The sequence below is a fragment of the Bos javanicus genome, chromosome 1 (genome assembly GCF_032452875.1).
Source record: "Bos javanicus breed banteng chromosome 1, ARS-OSU_banteng_1.0, whole genome shotgun sequence".
Taxonomy (NCBI): domain Eukaryota; kingdom Metazoa; phylum Chordata; class Mammalia; order Artiodactyla; family Bovidae; genus Bos; species Bos javanicus.
This window is the reverse complement of record NC_083868.1, coordinates 142,143,902-142,160,318: the sequence shown is the minus strand read 5'-3', so window position 1 is coordinate 142,160,318 and position 16,417 is coordinate 142,143,902. Positions and strand designations below refer to the sequence as shown.

At 51.3% G+C, this 16,417-nt stretch overlaps 1 protein-coding gene across 1 annotated transcript in view; it reads right to left on the bottom strand.

The window, feature by feature from the left end:
• The window catches only part of UMODL1 (uromodulin like 1), a 75,552-nt gene extending 72,463 nt beyond the window's left edge, over positions 1-3,089 (bottom strand). Inside the window, exon 1 of the mRNA XM_061426032.1 lies at positions 2,794-3,089. Within this exon, the coding sequence (XP_061282016.1) occupies positions 2,794-3,082 (289 nt within the window). The 5' untranslated portion in view covers positions 3,083-3,089. The remainder of the gene's footprint in view (positions 1-2,793) is intronic.
• Between the last annotated feature and the right edge of the window lie 13,328 nt (positions 3,090-16,417).

Below are 16,417 nucleotides of genomic sequence, written 5' to 3'. Positions count from 1 at the left end.
AGTGAAGGACGAATGAATGACTTGAATATATCTTACGTCTTCATATATTCAACCTCATATAGAGCTCTAAGCTCTATGAGACTGTACACCCACTGGACAGGGCTCTATGTTACAGTGTAAACCTTCAGGGAGAAGCTGGATTTCTGGGGCAGAGCTCAGAGGGGACATCAGAAATCACCTTCATCCCCACACCAGCACAACACCCCTGGTGACTCCCACCTTTGTCCTCCACGTGCTCAAGTGCACACGTGCTAAGTTGCTTCAGTCGTGTCCAGCTCTTTGCAACCCCATGGACTGTAGCCCGCCAGCTCCTCTGTCCATGGGATTCTCCAGGCAAGAGTACTGGAATGGGTTGCTATGCCTTCCTCCAGAGGATCTTCCTGATCCAGGGATTGAGCCCACATGTCTTACATCTCCTGCATTGGCAGGAAGGCTCATTACCGCTAGTGCCACCTGGGAAGCCCATGGGTGCCCACAAGCAGGCAGAAAGCGAGGCTTGGGAGTTGGTGACCCCCAGAAGGAATGAGGCCAAGCCAGCCCTCATGCTCAGGCTGGCGGGAGAGCCTGCAGCCTTCCTTCAGACAGAGTCGGGTGCTGAATCCCACCACCCCAGAGCGAGTCTACTCCCAAGCCACATGGTGGCCTCCCTGGGGATGGCCAGGCCTCTGGGAGTGGACACAACCTGCACCCACCAAAGAGCGTGTCCCAGGAAGCCTTGGGAGGGACCAGGAGGCCCCTGGCTGGGTGGCCTGAGGCAGGAGCAGGCGGCTTCCGAGGCCAGAGCTTAGAGGTGACTGGGACGGGAGCTGGAGAAGATGTGCAGCGAGCAGGGTCACCGTGGAGCAATGGGGTGAACAGGACAAAACTTCCTGCGTGGAGAAGTTGGTGAGGCCGACCTAGACCTTGTTTTTCATCTAAACTGAAGACAAGATGCAACCACTGATGAAGATTACTCCTCTGCCTCCAGAAAGCCTCTGGGCCTGATCATGACAAGGTCCCAGCTGATCCTCAGCAGAGCCCTCCTGCACACAGGCATGCGCGCGTGCACACACACACACACACACAAACACACACACATGCACACAAACACACAGACACAGATACAAACACACACACACACACACAACACATAGAGACACTCAGACACACACAGAGACACAACACACAGAGACACAGACACACCACACACACAGACACGTGTGCACACACAGACACATGCACACACAGATACATGCACACACAGAGAGACACATGCACACACACACAGACATGCACACACACAGACACACAGACACACGCACATGCACACAGACATAGATACAAACACACACAGCAGACACACGTACAAGCAGAGACACAGGCACACAAACAGACACACACACACACACACACAAATCTTCCAAACTCCACTTGCCTCTCCTTTGTCTTTTACTTTGTGCTGGAGGCCACCAAGTCCTCCCAGGCCTGGCTTCTTGCCAGAGCCCACCGCAGAAACCACTGGGCATATTCTGCTGTTCAACAAATCCTTTCCGCAGCACAGAAGGCGGGGTTCCCGGGTTCGAATCCCAGAGGGAGAAAATCTAAGTGCTCTGGTGGGTGCTGAGGCCAGCACTCACAGCAGCTCCACAAATACCAGCCGTGTGGCTCTGACCTCATTTCATGTCCTCTCGGTGCCCTGGTCTTGCCTTTAGTAAAATCATAGCTGTGCCTGGGGTTGTAGGAGGATTAAATGACATCATGGCCGTCGCCTCAGTATGTGGAACCTGGGAGCAGACAGACCTGCAGCCTGAAGGACCATTGAGCTGCCACCGCCCAAGCCCTCACGTGCACGAAACGCCCCCTGAGATCTCATCTGGCTTCCCGACATTCCCTGCCCGACATTGTCCTGCCACTGGCCTGAATGATGTGCACGTTACTCATTCCGGAGGAAATACCAAGTTTCCTTACAAAATCACAGTTCATAGAAAGAAATAACAAAATTCTGCCAATTTGTGAAGAAATTTTAAACCAGTTCAAAACTGAAACTGAGAGCAGGAACTCAGAAGGGCTCTGTGTGAATCCCCAACAGAATAAGATGGATGTGTAGGAGAAAACGACTTAAAAGCTTTGCAATCTCAGCACTCTGAAATCTGGGGCTTGTGAATCCCAGTGTTTGGCAGCTGACACGTGTCTCTCAAAGGCCCTGGATGTGTTCCCGACCCTTCTGATCCCCCTGAGCCACAAGCACCCTCGTTTAATGTCGAGGAAATGGGTTTGGCAGAGCCCCAGGTGAGTGGGAAGACCCACATCCTGAACCCCCCTCCCTGGTGGGGGAAAGGAGGTCAGAGTCAGGATCAAGGGCAGGGTCGTCCTGGTGGAAATCTTGCCCTTGGCCAGCTGTGTGACCCTATGTGAGTCCCTGGCCACTCTGGGTCTCCCTCCCCTTATCTGTAAATTGAAGACTAATGGGCCAAGGTTCCAGAGACTTCGATTCTCCATCTCCAGGCATGTGCTACTCTCAGCAGGCCTATAGCATCTGTACTACTGGCAGAAATGCAGAGTTCTGGGTCCCACCCCAGACCCGATGACTCAGAACGTGCCCTTGAACCCCACTCACCCCTAGCTGATTCTGAAGCATTCCCATCACCTCTTTTGTGGTTACAGAAAGTTTTCCCAAAAAGGAGCAGTCCCTGACTCTCCCAGCAGGTGCATCTTTGCCTGCCCCACTCTTGGTAGGGCTGTTGTCCTCAGGAGACCCTCTCCTGGGAGCCCTTGCCCCTCCAGCATCACCCACACGGAGCCCAGACCCCTCACCTGTGAAGCCACTGGCCTGGCTCGGGTTCACAATGATGAGCAGGGCCAGCAGGGCCATCCCAAGGGTCCTGAGCATGGCTGGGCAGTGGTGGTGACTCTGGGTCTCTCCTGAGTGGCAGCACAAAGGGGCCTGGGCTGCCTGGACCCAGAGAGAAGGCCCGTCTCTCCCCTGCACCACTGACTGTGGCAGTGGCTTCAGACCGTGTGCTTGCCGGGAGCAGTCCCTTATGCCTGCTCGTAAACACCAGCCACCACTGTGGCCATGTCCCCCGGGGCACCTTTGTGTCATGGCTCATTCTCCATCCAGGCAGATGGCATCTCTCAGGAAAGGTAAGTACCCACCTGCCAGACTACATCACAGGGTCCCATCTCGTTGTTACGCAGAAAACACATTTCAGACCCGAATCTGACTCCCTCCATCAAGTCCAAAGTATTCTCTTACCTTATCGTAGCAAACTGGCAGGAGAAAACAGCAGCAAATCAAAGTGGTACATCAGATTCAGAGAGCATCCTTCGCACACTTGGACAATTGGACAAACAGATCAAAAGCCATAAACCTACCCCTGTGACCCAGTGATTCCTGCCTGAAGCTGGGTCTGAGGGCCATGAAGCTGCATTCTCAGAGCTGTTCATCACTTGCCAGAATTTAAAGCCGCAGGGTGTGGAAGTGAGCCTCAGGGAGGTAGGGGGTTAGTAAGTTAGTACAGAGCGTGTGAATGTAACATCGCCCAGACATGCACCCCGGAAGGACACTTAGCAGCGTGGAAACAGCTTCTCATCTTGTGACATCAAAGCAGAACCTCAAACAGTTCTGTCTCCAAGAAAAAATAACAACTCCATGATTCTATAAAAGTGGCTCCGGCCCGAGAAGGGCCGGAGAAATAAAACATGGTAAGGATGAACTGATGCTTTCAAACTGTGGTGCTGGAGAAGACTCTTGAGAGTCCCTTGGACTGTAAGGAGATCAAACTAGTCAATCCTAAAAGAAATCAACCCTGAATATTCATTGGAAGGACTGATGCTGAAGCTGAAGCTCCAATACTTTGGCCACCTGATGCAAAGAGACAACTCACTGGAAAATACCCTGGTGCTGGGAAAGAATGAGGGCTGGAGGAGAAAGGGGCAACAGGGAATGAGATGGTTGAATGGCATCATCAACTTAATGGACATTAGTTTGAGCAAACTCTGAGGGATAGTAAAGGACAGAGAAGTCTGGTGTGCTGCCGTTCGTGGGGTCGCAAAGAGTCAGACACCACTGAGAGACTGAGCGACAAACGATGACAGAATGATAGCTGATTTATGTTTTATTTCAGTAGCCATCAGGTGTGAACTGAATTTGTAAATTTCATATCGAATACTTCCCAGCCAATGCCATCTTCTTATTCCTCTATTGGGTCATCTTTCGTTGTGTGGTACAATTTTTAATATTAAACTAGGCACAATTGTGAACATTATACAAAGATCTCATTGGTTCTACTGAGAAAACTTTCAAATAGGATAATAAAGATCCAGCTCGGCTCCATGGTTCAGATGTATAATTCCCTCGTGCTCAGCATACAAAACAGTTGTGCCAGGAGGGCCCTTCTGGCCTAATTCCCAAAGAACATGACTACATCTTTAATTCTCCAGAGATTAACCCCTGAGATTATTAACTGCTCGTTTGCATGGTTAATGACTAGATCACAGATACCAGGACAAGAGAAAAAAACTGGAAATAATCGTGCAGTTAAGGGGCTCAGAGCGAGTCTCCTGGGAGCCAGTACCCTTTATAGAAAAACAGTACTCCAGGACTGACTCACAAATCCTGCTGCTCTAACAGAGGTTTAAAAAAACGTGTCAATATACAGAATGAAGTAAGCCAAAAAAAAAAAAACAACACCAATACAGTATACTAACGCATATATATGGAATTTAGAATGATCGTAACAATAACTCTGTATACGAGACAGCAAAAGAGTCACTGATGTATAGAACAGTCTTTTGGACTTTGTGGGAGAGGGAGAGGGTGGGATGATTTGGGAGAACGGCATTGAAACGTGTATAATATCATATATGAAACGAGTTGCCAGTCCAGGTTCAATGCACGATACTGGATGCTTGAGGCTGGTGCACTGAGACGACTCAGAGGGATGGTACGGGGAGGGAGGAGGGAGGAGGGTTCAGGATGGGGAACATGTATATACCTGTGGCGGATTCATGTTGATATATGGCAAAACCAATACAATATTGTAAAGTTAAATAATAAAATAAAATCCAAAAAAATAAATAAAATAAAAAAATAAAAATTTTAAAAAGTGTCAATAAAAGAATGCATGCTAAAGTTGTAATAGAACATGCAAGAGAATAAAGTGCAATTAGCACTGACAGAATAAATCTGTGTATGTGTGTTAGTCGCTCAGTCATGCCTGACTCTTTGCAACCCCATGGACTGCCAGGGTCCTCTCTCCATGGAATTCTCCAGGCAAGAATACTGGAGTGGGTTGCCATTCCCTTCTCCAGGGGATCTTCCTGACCCAGGGATTGAACCTGGATCTTCAGAGTTGCATGCAGATTCTTTACCAGCTGAGCCACCAATAGGAAAAGTATTATAATGAAGCTAAATATGAACATTTAAAATATGAGTTGAATCTGTATTCCAGTATTCCATCACCCCTCAGAACGTTTGATGCTGTAAGATATGAGCACTTCCCTAAAAGATGAGGTGGAATCAAGGATAATCTTGTATTTTGAAACTGGAAATTGGCCTCGGGCACCACTTTTTCTCATCTTCAGAACCACCCTATGAAGTAGGTCCCTTATCTTCCTTGTACAGATAAAGAGACTGAGGGTCCAAGAGGCCCTTGGCAAGGGGGATTCAGTTCTGAAGCCCACGTTCTTCACGCTCCACCCCTGTCTGGACGTAGTTCAACCAGGAGAGAACCCAGCCTCAGACTCAAGAGAGGGGAGCAAAATCAAGACATTTTGTCTGCTGAGCACTTCCTGCTAACCAGAAATTGTCCATGAAATATTGTCACAGTATGCTTTCTCTTCATATCAAAACCATGGGATTAAAAAATCCCTCAGTCTTGGCAGCCTGGCCTAGCTCTGTCCGCTCTCGCCCTGCATTCGCATCCTCCGGGCACAGGCAGGGTAAGCGTGTAGGCTGTGTGTTTCTGGTTCATCCACAGCATGGTGTTTCCCTCCTGTGTGCTTTTCTGCCTGATGCCACAGGGATTTCCCACATTTGACTTTCCCCTGTAAACACGTTGAGGAGAAAGAACCATGCCCTGTAAGCAGTGCGAGGGATGGCCCTCCAGGACGTCACATCTGGGTGCATCTGGCCACCAATTTAACCAGAAAAGGGCCCCCAGGTGCCCCTCCTGGTGTATAAATCCAGCATCCTGCCGATGCTGTGTCCAAGAACTAGGGGACTGGGGGAAGCCCGCAGGGTGCAGGCTGGATCCAAGGACCTGCACACACACTCGTCCACACTCACACTACAGGTATCCACACATGTAGGCACGTTCACAGTCACCTATGACACACTCACACACTCACACACACTCACTGTCACACATGCAGGCTCACCCACACATGTCCACATTCACACCCACATGTGTGTGTGTCTGTAAGCACACATGCATACTGGCACACACATGTGTATGTGTGCAATCTCACAGTGCTTGCAGGCACACTGCACAAGCATGCTTGCACACTCACAAGCTCATATGTGTGCCCGTATGTGCAGACACACACCCTTGCACTCTCTCACACACATACAAACATGCAGGATGAGGATGAGTTCCCCGACCCTAGAACACACATCTTCAAGGGCGGAGCGGTGCCCGCTGCCATGGGTGACAGAGCCTCGGCTGAGCCTTCTGGAGGAGGAGGGGTTGAGTTAGGTGACCTCCAGAGGGCCTTTCTCATCTCCGGTTCTGAGTTCTGTGGTCCTAAGAGCAAGGTTCCGCTGACTCCACTACAGAATCACACCTGCCGTTACCCTGCACTCCAGAATGCATACGTGCCCAGTGTCAACCTGGGATGTGGCATCATGTGTGCGTGTGTGTGCAGGACCATTATGGGCTCCAGCTGTCATCTGGGGTGGAGAGAGCACGGGCGGCTTTACTCACAGCCTCATTCCTAGAATCCTGCTCCACACACAGCCCAAGTGGCCACTGTCCACCAGGAAGGGCGGGCAGGTGGGGCCATGGGGTACCAGGTGCCCTCCTGCTCTATCTGACCCAGGTAGGGGCAGGATGCACAGAAGGGGTGTGGGTGGCAGAGGTGGGGACCAAGGGTGGGAGCTGCACGTGGGCCCTGGGGACGGGGTGGGGTCTGGAGACAGCTCTGCTTGCTGTCCATTGGTGAGGTTGGTGCTGGAGATGGGGAGGTGCCCCCGTCTCTAAAGGGTCATTTCCAGGGACACTAGCCATGATGGGCGAAGTCCTGAATGGACAAAGTCCACTGGACACTAGCCCTGATGGACGGACGGCTGAAGAGGAGCTTCATCAAGATGGGAAAACGTTGGATTTCAAAGACCTCCTAGGATCCTGGCTCAGCACCTGACCCACTCCAGGCCACTCTCTGCCACCCCGGTCACTTACAGCCATGTTTTCCAGGGCACAGTGAGGGCCTCCACATCAGAATCATGCGGATGGGCTTGTTGGAAGTGCAGGAGCCCCCAGCCTCACCCCAAACTTCTCAGGCTGTACAGGGGCCCAAGGGGCTGAAGTCCCGCAGGAGCACACAGAAGCTTGAGCACACCCACCAACCCTTCTAAATCCCTGAGGACACAGCCCTGTGGGGAGCAGCCCGTCCCATGGGGAGTGGTTCTGCTGGAAAATTCCTCTTGACGGGCATCAAAGCTGACCTCCACTCTGAAGCCATTACCCACAGGGGTTCTGGTCCTCCCTGCAACCAGATGGCAAAACCACATCAGCCTGCCCCATGATGGCTGACATCTCTTCTGGAGGGTTCTCAGAGCATCTTCATTTTCAGTGTGGTTGCTCTTATGGTCCCTCCCCACACACTCATCTCTCCTCCTCCACAAACACATACAGACACACAGAGAGACACACAGACACACACACAGACACACAAAAACACACACATGACCATACAGGCACACAGAGAGAGAGAGACACACACATAGAGACACACACACAGACGCACAAACACACAGTCACACACACAGACAGAGACACAGACACAGATATATAGGCACACACAGAGAGAGACACACACACACAGAGACACACACACACAGACACACAGAGACACACACATGAACATACAGGCACACACAGAGAGAGACACACACACAGAGACATACACACAGACACACAAACACACAGTCACACACACAGACAAACAGAGACACACACACAGACATACAGGCACACACAGAGAGAGACACACACACAGAGACACACACACAGACACACAAACACACAGTCACACACACAGACAAACAGACACACACACAGACATACAGGCACACACAGAGAGAGACACACACACAGAGACACACACACAGACACACAAACACACAGTCACACACACAGACAAACAGAGACACACACACGAACATACAGGCACACAGAGAGAGAGACACACACACAGACACACAAACACACAGTCACACACACAGACATACAGGCACACACAGAGAGAGACACACACACACAGACACAGAGACACACACAGACACACAAACACTCAGACACAGAGAGACACACACACAGAGACAGATGCACAGAAGGGGCCCAGATACAAGGAAGTGAGGTGCAGGAGAAGAGTGGCCTGGGAACAGGGCCCATGCCCAAGGCAAGCTCTGCTCCAGCTGCGCTGCCTCTGGATGGACATCCGACTCTACCTGTGGTGCCTGGAGGCTACACCACCTGCTCTGGGGCAGAGGGAAGGGGCAAGCCAGTGGAACGTGGGGTGACACTCCTGGTGGCTGCCTCACTGCCCTTCCTCCCAGCCAGAGGGCCCACCCCAGGGTGTCCAGCTGGAGGTTTTCACTCCTGCCTGCCCTAAGGATGGGGTAACAAACCTTCCTGGTTTGCCAAGGCTGAGGCATTTCTCAGGATGTGGGACTTTCACTACAAACCCCAGGAAAGCCCCATGAAAACCAGGATGAGTTTGTCAACTACTGGGAATCTTGTTAAGAAACACCAGTTCCCTCTCCCCATCCCCAGCCCAGGAAATGGCTTAGACCCTCTCGGGGAGGAGCAGTTACTTCTTTCCCTTTTTTAAAATATTTTATTTCATACTGGAGTGTAGCCAGTTAACGATGTTGTGAACAGCAAAGGGACTCAGCCATATGTATACATGTGTCCATTCTCCCCCAAACGCCCCGCATCCTGGCTCCCACATAACATTGAGCAGAGTTCCCTGTGCTGTGCAGTGGGACCTCATTGATTAAGGATCCTCTTCCTTTAAGGCATATCGAGGAGGGTGGTTTCAGGGAGACAGCAAGGTGGACAACCTCTTGTCCAATCCAGACCCAGGGCAGTTCGCCAACGAAGAGACAGAAGTGAGATGCCCTTGGACAAGGTGTCCCCGTGTCCCCGCTGAAGAGCGGCCCTCCCAAAAGATATCTCCAGGTCCTAACTCCTGGTCTCTGTGGACGTGCCTTTATCTGGAAATAGAGTCTTGCATACGTAACCAAGACAGAGACAGGAGTGATGCGTCCACAGCTGAGGGACACCAGAAACTGGAAGAGGTGAGGAAGGAGCTTTGAGAAGGAACCACACTGCTGACTCCTTGGTTCCAGACTTCCGGCCTCCAGGATTGTCAGAGACTGAGGTTCCGTTGTTTCGGGGGCCCTGCCTGCCGGGCTGCTCTGCAGTCGCCCCAGGACACTCACGCACCGCACTGGCCAGAGGTGGTCTCAGCCAGCTTTCGCCGGGCCCCCGGTGGTGGTGCGCTTCCCATCACCCCCGCCCTCTGCCCACCTCCCCTCTTCACTCCACAAGTCGGCCCACTTCCAGCAGAGTTTATTTGTGGTGAACAGTGAGAAACATTTGAAGATCATGGGGTCTGGAGGTGACTTGCATATTCATCCTTTCAGGAAGTGTAGGCATCAACCTAAAATAACCCGGCCGGGTTCCATGGCTTCCAGGTGTGGGGGGCTTTCTGCAGCCTGCAGAGCTGGGAGAAGGCCTTCAGGAGGTGTCTCCAGAGATGACTGAGAAGTCATCGCCCTGGGCATTTCCCGTTCACCGCTCAGCCCACGGCCCTGCACTGCCAGCCATGCCCTGGAAGGTCTCTCCCTTTGATTGAATGGGTCTATAACACCTTCGTCCCACTAGGAAAGCACCTTTTCCATCCTCTGGTGGAGGGAGGTATGCTTGGGGTTTGGCTGTGTTGTCTCAGCCACGTCTGGGTGATTCCCCTGCAGAGGCGACTCACAAGTGGCCCACCCTCAGCTGCTCCCGCTTGGCGCTGGCCCTGCCTGGCTTCTCTGCAAACCTCCACTCACTCTCACTTAGAGATTCTCTCACACTGTTTCTCATACTGCCCACAGTAGGCAGTTTACAGTGAGTGCTGTTTTGTCCTGAGGCTTTATCCCTCTGCATAGTCCTGGGGGTCAACACTGGGGCCTTAGCAGAGCCAGGGGTGGTGCCAGAACACCCAGCACCCAGCACTGGGTGCCCAGGGCCCCAATCCAGACCCCAGCTCTGTCTCTGTGCCCGTCATGGCTTCAACCAGTAGTACCTGGCAGCAGTCCTTGTGTGCTTCACAAGAAAATAGATTTGTGTTGAAAGAATTGGCAAGTACATTGTGGACTGAATGTTTGTCTCCTCAAAATTCATAGATACAATCTTTCATCCCATTGTGGCTGTATTTGGAGTAAGGGATTAATTAAGGTTTGTTGTTGTTCAGTCACTAAGTCATGCCCAATTCTTTGCAACCCCATGGACTGCAGCATGCCAGGCTTCCCTGTCCTTCACTATCTCCCAAAAGCTACTCAAACTCATGTCCACTGAGTCCGTGATGCCATCCAACCATCTCATCCTCTGTCGTCCCCTTCTCCTCCTGCCTTCAATCTTTCCTAGCATCAGGGTCTTTTCCAATGAGTCAGCTCTTCGCATCAGGTGGCCAAAGTATTGGAGCTTCAACTTCAGCATCAGTCCTTCCCGTGAATATTCAGGGTTGATTTCCTTTAGGATTGACTGGTTTGATCTCTTTGCAGTCCAAGGGGTTCTCAAGAGTCTTCTCCAGGATTGCAGTTCAAAAGCACCAGTTCCTTAGCACTCAGCCTTCTTTATGGTCGAACACTCACATCTGTACATTGCTCTAACTGTATGGTCCATAGATTTGACTATAATGACCTTTGTCAGCAAAGTGATGTCTCTGCTTTTTAATATGCTGTGAAAAGTCAGCAGTGGCCACAGGACTGGAAAACATCAATTTTCATTCCCACCCCTAAGAAAGGCAATGCCAAAGAATGCTCAAACTACCACACAGTTGCACTCATCTCACATGCTAGTAAAGTACTGCTCAAAATTCTCCAAGCCAGGCTTCAGCAGTATGTAAACCATGAACGTCCAGATATTCAAGCTGGTTTTAGAAAAGGCAGAGGAACCAGAGATCAAATTGCCAACAGCTGCTGGATCATCAAAAAAGCAAGAGATTTCCAGAAAAACATCTATTTCTGGTTTATTGACTATGCCAAAGCCTTCGACTGTGTGGATCACAATTAACCATGGAAAATTCTGGAAGAGATGGGAATACCAGGCCACCTGACCTGCCTCTTAAGAAATCTGTATGCAGGTCACGAAGCAACAATCAGAACTGGACACGGAACAACAGACTGGTTCCAAATAGGAAGAGGAGTATGTCAAGGCTGTATATTGTCACCCTGCTTATTTAATTTATATGCAGAGTACATCATGAGAAATGCTGGGCTGGATGAAGCACAAGCTGGAATCAAGATTGCTGGGGAAAATATCAATAACCTCAGATATGCAGATGACACCACCCTTATGGCAGAAAGTGAAGAAGAACTAAAGAGCCTCTTGATGCAAGTGAAAGAGGAGAGTGAAAAAGTTGGCTTAAAGCTCAACATTCAGAAAGCAAAGATCATGGCATCTGGTCCCATCACTTCATGGCAAATAGATGGAGAAACAGTGGCAGACTTTCTTTGGGGGAGGGGGGCTCCAAAATCACTTAGGATTGTGACTGCAGCCATGAAATAAAAAGACGCTTACTCCTTGGAAGGAAAGCTATAACCAAGACTTAGCAGCAGCAGCAGCAGACATCATATTAAAAAGCAGTGACATTACTTTGCCAACAAAGGTCCATCTAGTCAAGACTATGGTTTTTCCAGTAGTCATGTATGGATGTGAGTGTTGGACTATAAAGAAAGCTGAGAACTGAAGAACTGATGCTTTTGAACTATGGTGTTGGAGAAGACTCTTGAGAGTCCCTTGGACTGCAAGGAAATCCAACCAGTCCATCCTAAAGGAGATCAGTCCTGGGTGTTCATTGGAAGAACTGATGCTGAAACTTGAAACTCCCAACATTTTGGCCACCTGATGCGAAGAGCTGACTCACTGGAAAAGACCCTGATGCTGGGAAAGATTGAGGGCAGGAGAAGAGGCTGACAGAGGATGACATGGTTGGATGGCATCGCCAACTCAATGGACATGGGTTTGGGTGGGCTCTGGGAGTTGGTGATGGACAGGGAGGCCCGGCGTGCTGCAGTTCATGCGATCGCAAAGAGTCGGACATGACTGAGCGACTGAACTGAACTGAACTGAACTGAGGTTTGTCATAGCTTTTCTTCCACAAATGAGGTCAAAAGAGCGGGGGCTGATCTGATAGGATTCGTGCCCTTATCAGAGGAAACTCCAGAACCCTCTCTCTCTCTCTTTCTGTCTCAGCCACGTGAGGACACAGCGAGAAGGCACCTGTCTGCAAGCTGAGAAGAGTCCTCACCAGCAAGGTCCACCTACCCTGCTGGACCTTGATGGTGGACGTCCAGCCTCCGGAACTGTGAGAGAGTTAATGTGTACTGTTGGAGTCACACAGTCTGTGGCCCCTGCTGACTAAGTGCCAGAAGCAGTGTTAATGATAGTGACCACTCAGCACTGTGGATCTTCCTGGTTTTCTGAGATTGGGTCAGAGATAAGGCCCATGCCTCCTGGTGGCAGAGCAAGTTCCCAAGATCACAGCCCGAGCTGGGCTCTTGAGGCACCCTGGGTGGGATTTTGCCGGCAGACAAGTGGAAACAGGAGGACACAGAGGTGCTGTTCGGCCTCCGAGGGGGGAAGGGGGTCCACATCACAGCCTAGCGTGCTCTCGTTTCCAAGGTGACAGGAGAAGCTTTTGGGGACCGATGGATGTGGGCCAGAGCCCAGGAGAACATCCAGCTCTGATGGCTTCATTCTGAAACAGCTCGGAGGAGGGGCAGGAAACAGGAAGTGAGAAAGGAGGAGGGAGAAGGGAAACCTTGACACAGAGGATTCAAGTCAGAAAGAATCAAAGGTATAAGAAAGGAGACTACGGAGAGCTCACTAGCGCATATCAGACTCCTCTGAGATGTCCAACCTTTTCATCCACAACATGTTTTCAGTCAGCTCCTTATCTGTCTGTCTATTTATCCCATAGACATCGCTGAATGCATTCTGGGGCCACCTGGGGACTCAACAGTCTGGGCTGCTATGGGTTAAATCATGTCCCCCTCCCCAAAAAATATATTCAAACCGTACCCCCAGTACATGGGAAATAAGGTCTCTGCAGCTGTAATTTAGTTACAGTGAGGTTGTCTTGGCTTAGGGTGGACCCTAAATCCAATGAGCTTGTTTTCCTCCCAAGAGGGAAGTTTAGATACAGACTTACAGAAGCCGGGAGATGACAGAGCCAGAGGTGGGGTCAGCTGCCAGTCAAAGGGTGCTGGGGACTGCCTGCCGCCACCAAGGGGGCACAGCCCTGCGAACACCTCAAGTTTGGACTTCCGGTTAGGCTATGAAAGAACACGTTTCTATAGTTTTCAGACCCCCAGTTTGTGGTGCTTGTTAGGGTGGGCCTAGAAATCCATTACAGAGTGGACTTTGTTGTTGTTGCTTAGTCCCCAAGTCGTGTCTGACTCTTTGCAACCCCATGGACTGTAGCCCACCAGGCTCCTCTGTCCATGGGATTCTGCAGGCAAGAACACTGGAGTGGGTTGCCATTTCCTTCTGCAAGGGATCTTCCCAACCCAGGGATAAAACCCACATCTCATGTCTCCTGCATTGGCAGGTGGGTTCTTTACCGCTGCACCAAGAAGCACAGAGAAGACTCTCCAAGAAGCTGGAGAAGACTAAAACTGAAGTGAACATTTCACAGCTATTTCTGCCCTGGGGTGAGAGCTGCACCTGGAGGGGGAGGCACTGGCTGCAAAGGCCTTGGGCCAGGAGCTCAGCTCCTCTGAGGAACTGATGAAGGGGAGGGCCCCAAGGCTCAGAGAGGCCAGACACCGCCCCAGCCCTCACAAAATGGCATCCTTCCAGCAACAGCTGAGAACAACACGGCATCTGAGAGCCGAGCCTCTCTTGAAGTGGGCACCGAGGCAGAGAGCCAGGGAACGCATTGCTGGGTCACCTCCACCCAGGAGCAAGGTGCCGGCCTCCAGGAGATGCATGACGCGGCCTCCAGGTCACTCAGGGCCGAGTCACAGGAGGTCAAGGTTAGTTTCAGCAGGAGGTATGTGGGTCAGATAATGAGGGCTGTTAAGCCCCGGAATGCAGTGTCCAGAGCACTGTGATGAGGAAAATCTAGTGCTATTGAACCTGCCGAGGCCGCTGGGGCTCCCCCATCCCACCCCATCCTCCCCACCAGGTCACATCCAGGAGCCCCACCTCCACGCCTCCAGACTCCACGTCTGAGATTACAGCACAGGGCAAGGCTCACTTCCCAAGAGGGCGACTTCAGCTGGGGGTGAATAGGAACTCAGCTCCAGGAAACAGGATACAGAGCAAGAGGGACCCACGGACCACCGGGCAGAAGAGGATGAGGAGCCTGCCCCGGGCCTTTGGCCTCAAGGATCCGGCTCCATCGCCCTGTCCTCATGGCTTTCTGAGAAACCTTGGAAGGCACCTGGGCACAGCCTTGTCTGCAGACAGGGACAATGCACCTCCTCACGGGTGGTCTGATGAGCTGGAGACCCTTGCATGTGACCATTGCTTCATCACAGCTTCCCCCTCGTGAAGACAGAAAACGAGAGTGACCATGAGATGACCTTGTGTAGGAAAAGGCCGTGCAATGTCATGTCCATGTGTGGGTCCCACTGGACACGTAGACTCCTTGCTACTGGTGATCAGGGACAGATACACAGGCAGCAAGGGACCCCATGGAAGCTGGTGGTGCTGGGGGAGCTGCTCTCACTCGTGGTGTGGGGTTGAGAGGCACTCAGCCAGGGCCATGTCAGTTGTGGGCTGACCCACAGCGTGGATCACGGGTACATAGGTACCACAAACAGTGAACCAGGGCAGGGGTGAGCCAGCCAGCTTCAGGGAGATCCACTGGCGTGGCAGAGCTGGTCATGGGCCAGAAACTCCTGATCCCAGAAGGACAGTGCTCAGGGTCATCTCAAGACCAGGAGGGCCCCTGAACAGACCACAGGACCAGGGCACAGACAGAGGCAAAGCTGAGCAGGAGGAAATGGTCCAAGGTCCAAGTCAGCCTGGGATCAGAAGCCAAGGTCAGGCATCACAGTTAGAGCTCGGCCTAAGGGGCCGATGCTCAGGAAGGACCCCAGGCCCATCAGATCAGAGTTGGCCCAACAGGGAAACAAATATGGGTCTGATCAGCACCTGCTCAAATACTAATTCCTCCTTTCGACCTCCTGTCCTTGCCCTCTCCCATCTCTTTTTCTTCTGATGTTTTTGACCCCTTGGCCCCCTGTAGCCATGGCAATAAACGTGTCTTCCCCTGATGGATGATGGGCAACTCAACAGGAGGAATCATAGCTAAGACCACCTCCTCCTAGTACCTAGCCCAGTGCCTGGCATACAGGAGGTGCTCAATAAGTGCTTATTGCATGAATGGCTTTGGGTCGGCCCACACGCACATTAGAGGATCACCAAGACAAGCACATGGAAGAGAGGTCCCCATGGCTGGCTTCCCCACCCTCTGCCCTGAGGGCACCTTGTTTTGGGGTAAACAGACCCTAACAGAACCACAGACTTGCATCCCCAAGTAACCAAGACCACACTGGTGTTCAGCCCTTCAGGAAAATGCTTCCTTCTTGTGATTAGACCGGTTGGGCCTCCTTTCCCCTTAGAGACTGAAAATGGGGAAACGTAATTTTTGGCAGGTTTCTTCATCTACTTCCTAAAGTAGGTATCCAAGAGTGAGATGAAGACATTCCCAGGAGAAACTGACGCCCAATAGTGCATGTGGTCTTGGAAATACATCTGAATTTTATATTAATTGAAATTTAATATGCAATCACTAACTTGTGTCCAACTCCTTGTGACCCCTATGGACAGTAGCATGTGAGGCTTCTTGGTCCTCCACTATCTCTCGGAGTTTGCTCAAACTCATGTCCATTGAGTCAGTGATGCTATCTAACTAACTCATCCTCTATCGTCCCCTTCTGCTTTTGCCTTCAGTTTTTCCCAGCATCAGGGTCTTTTCCAATGAGTAGGCT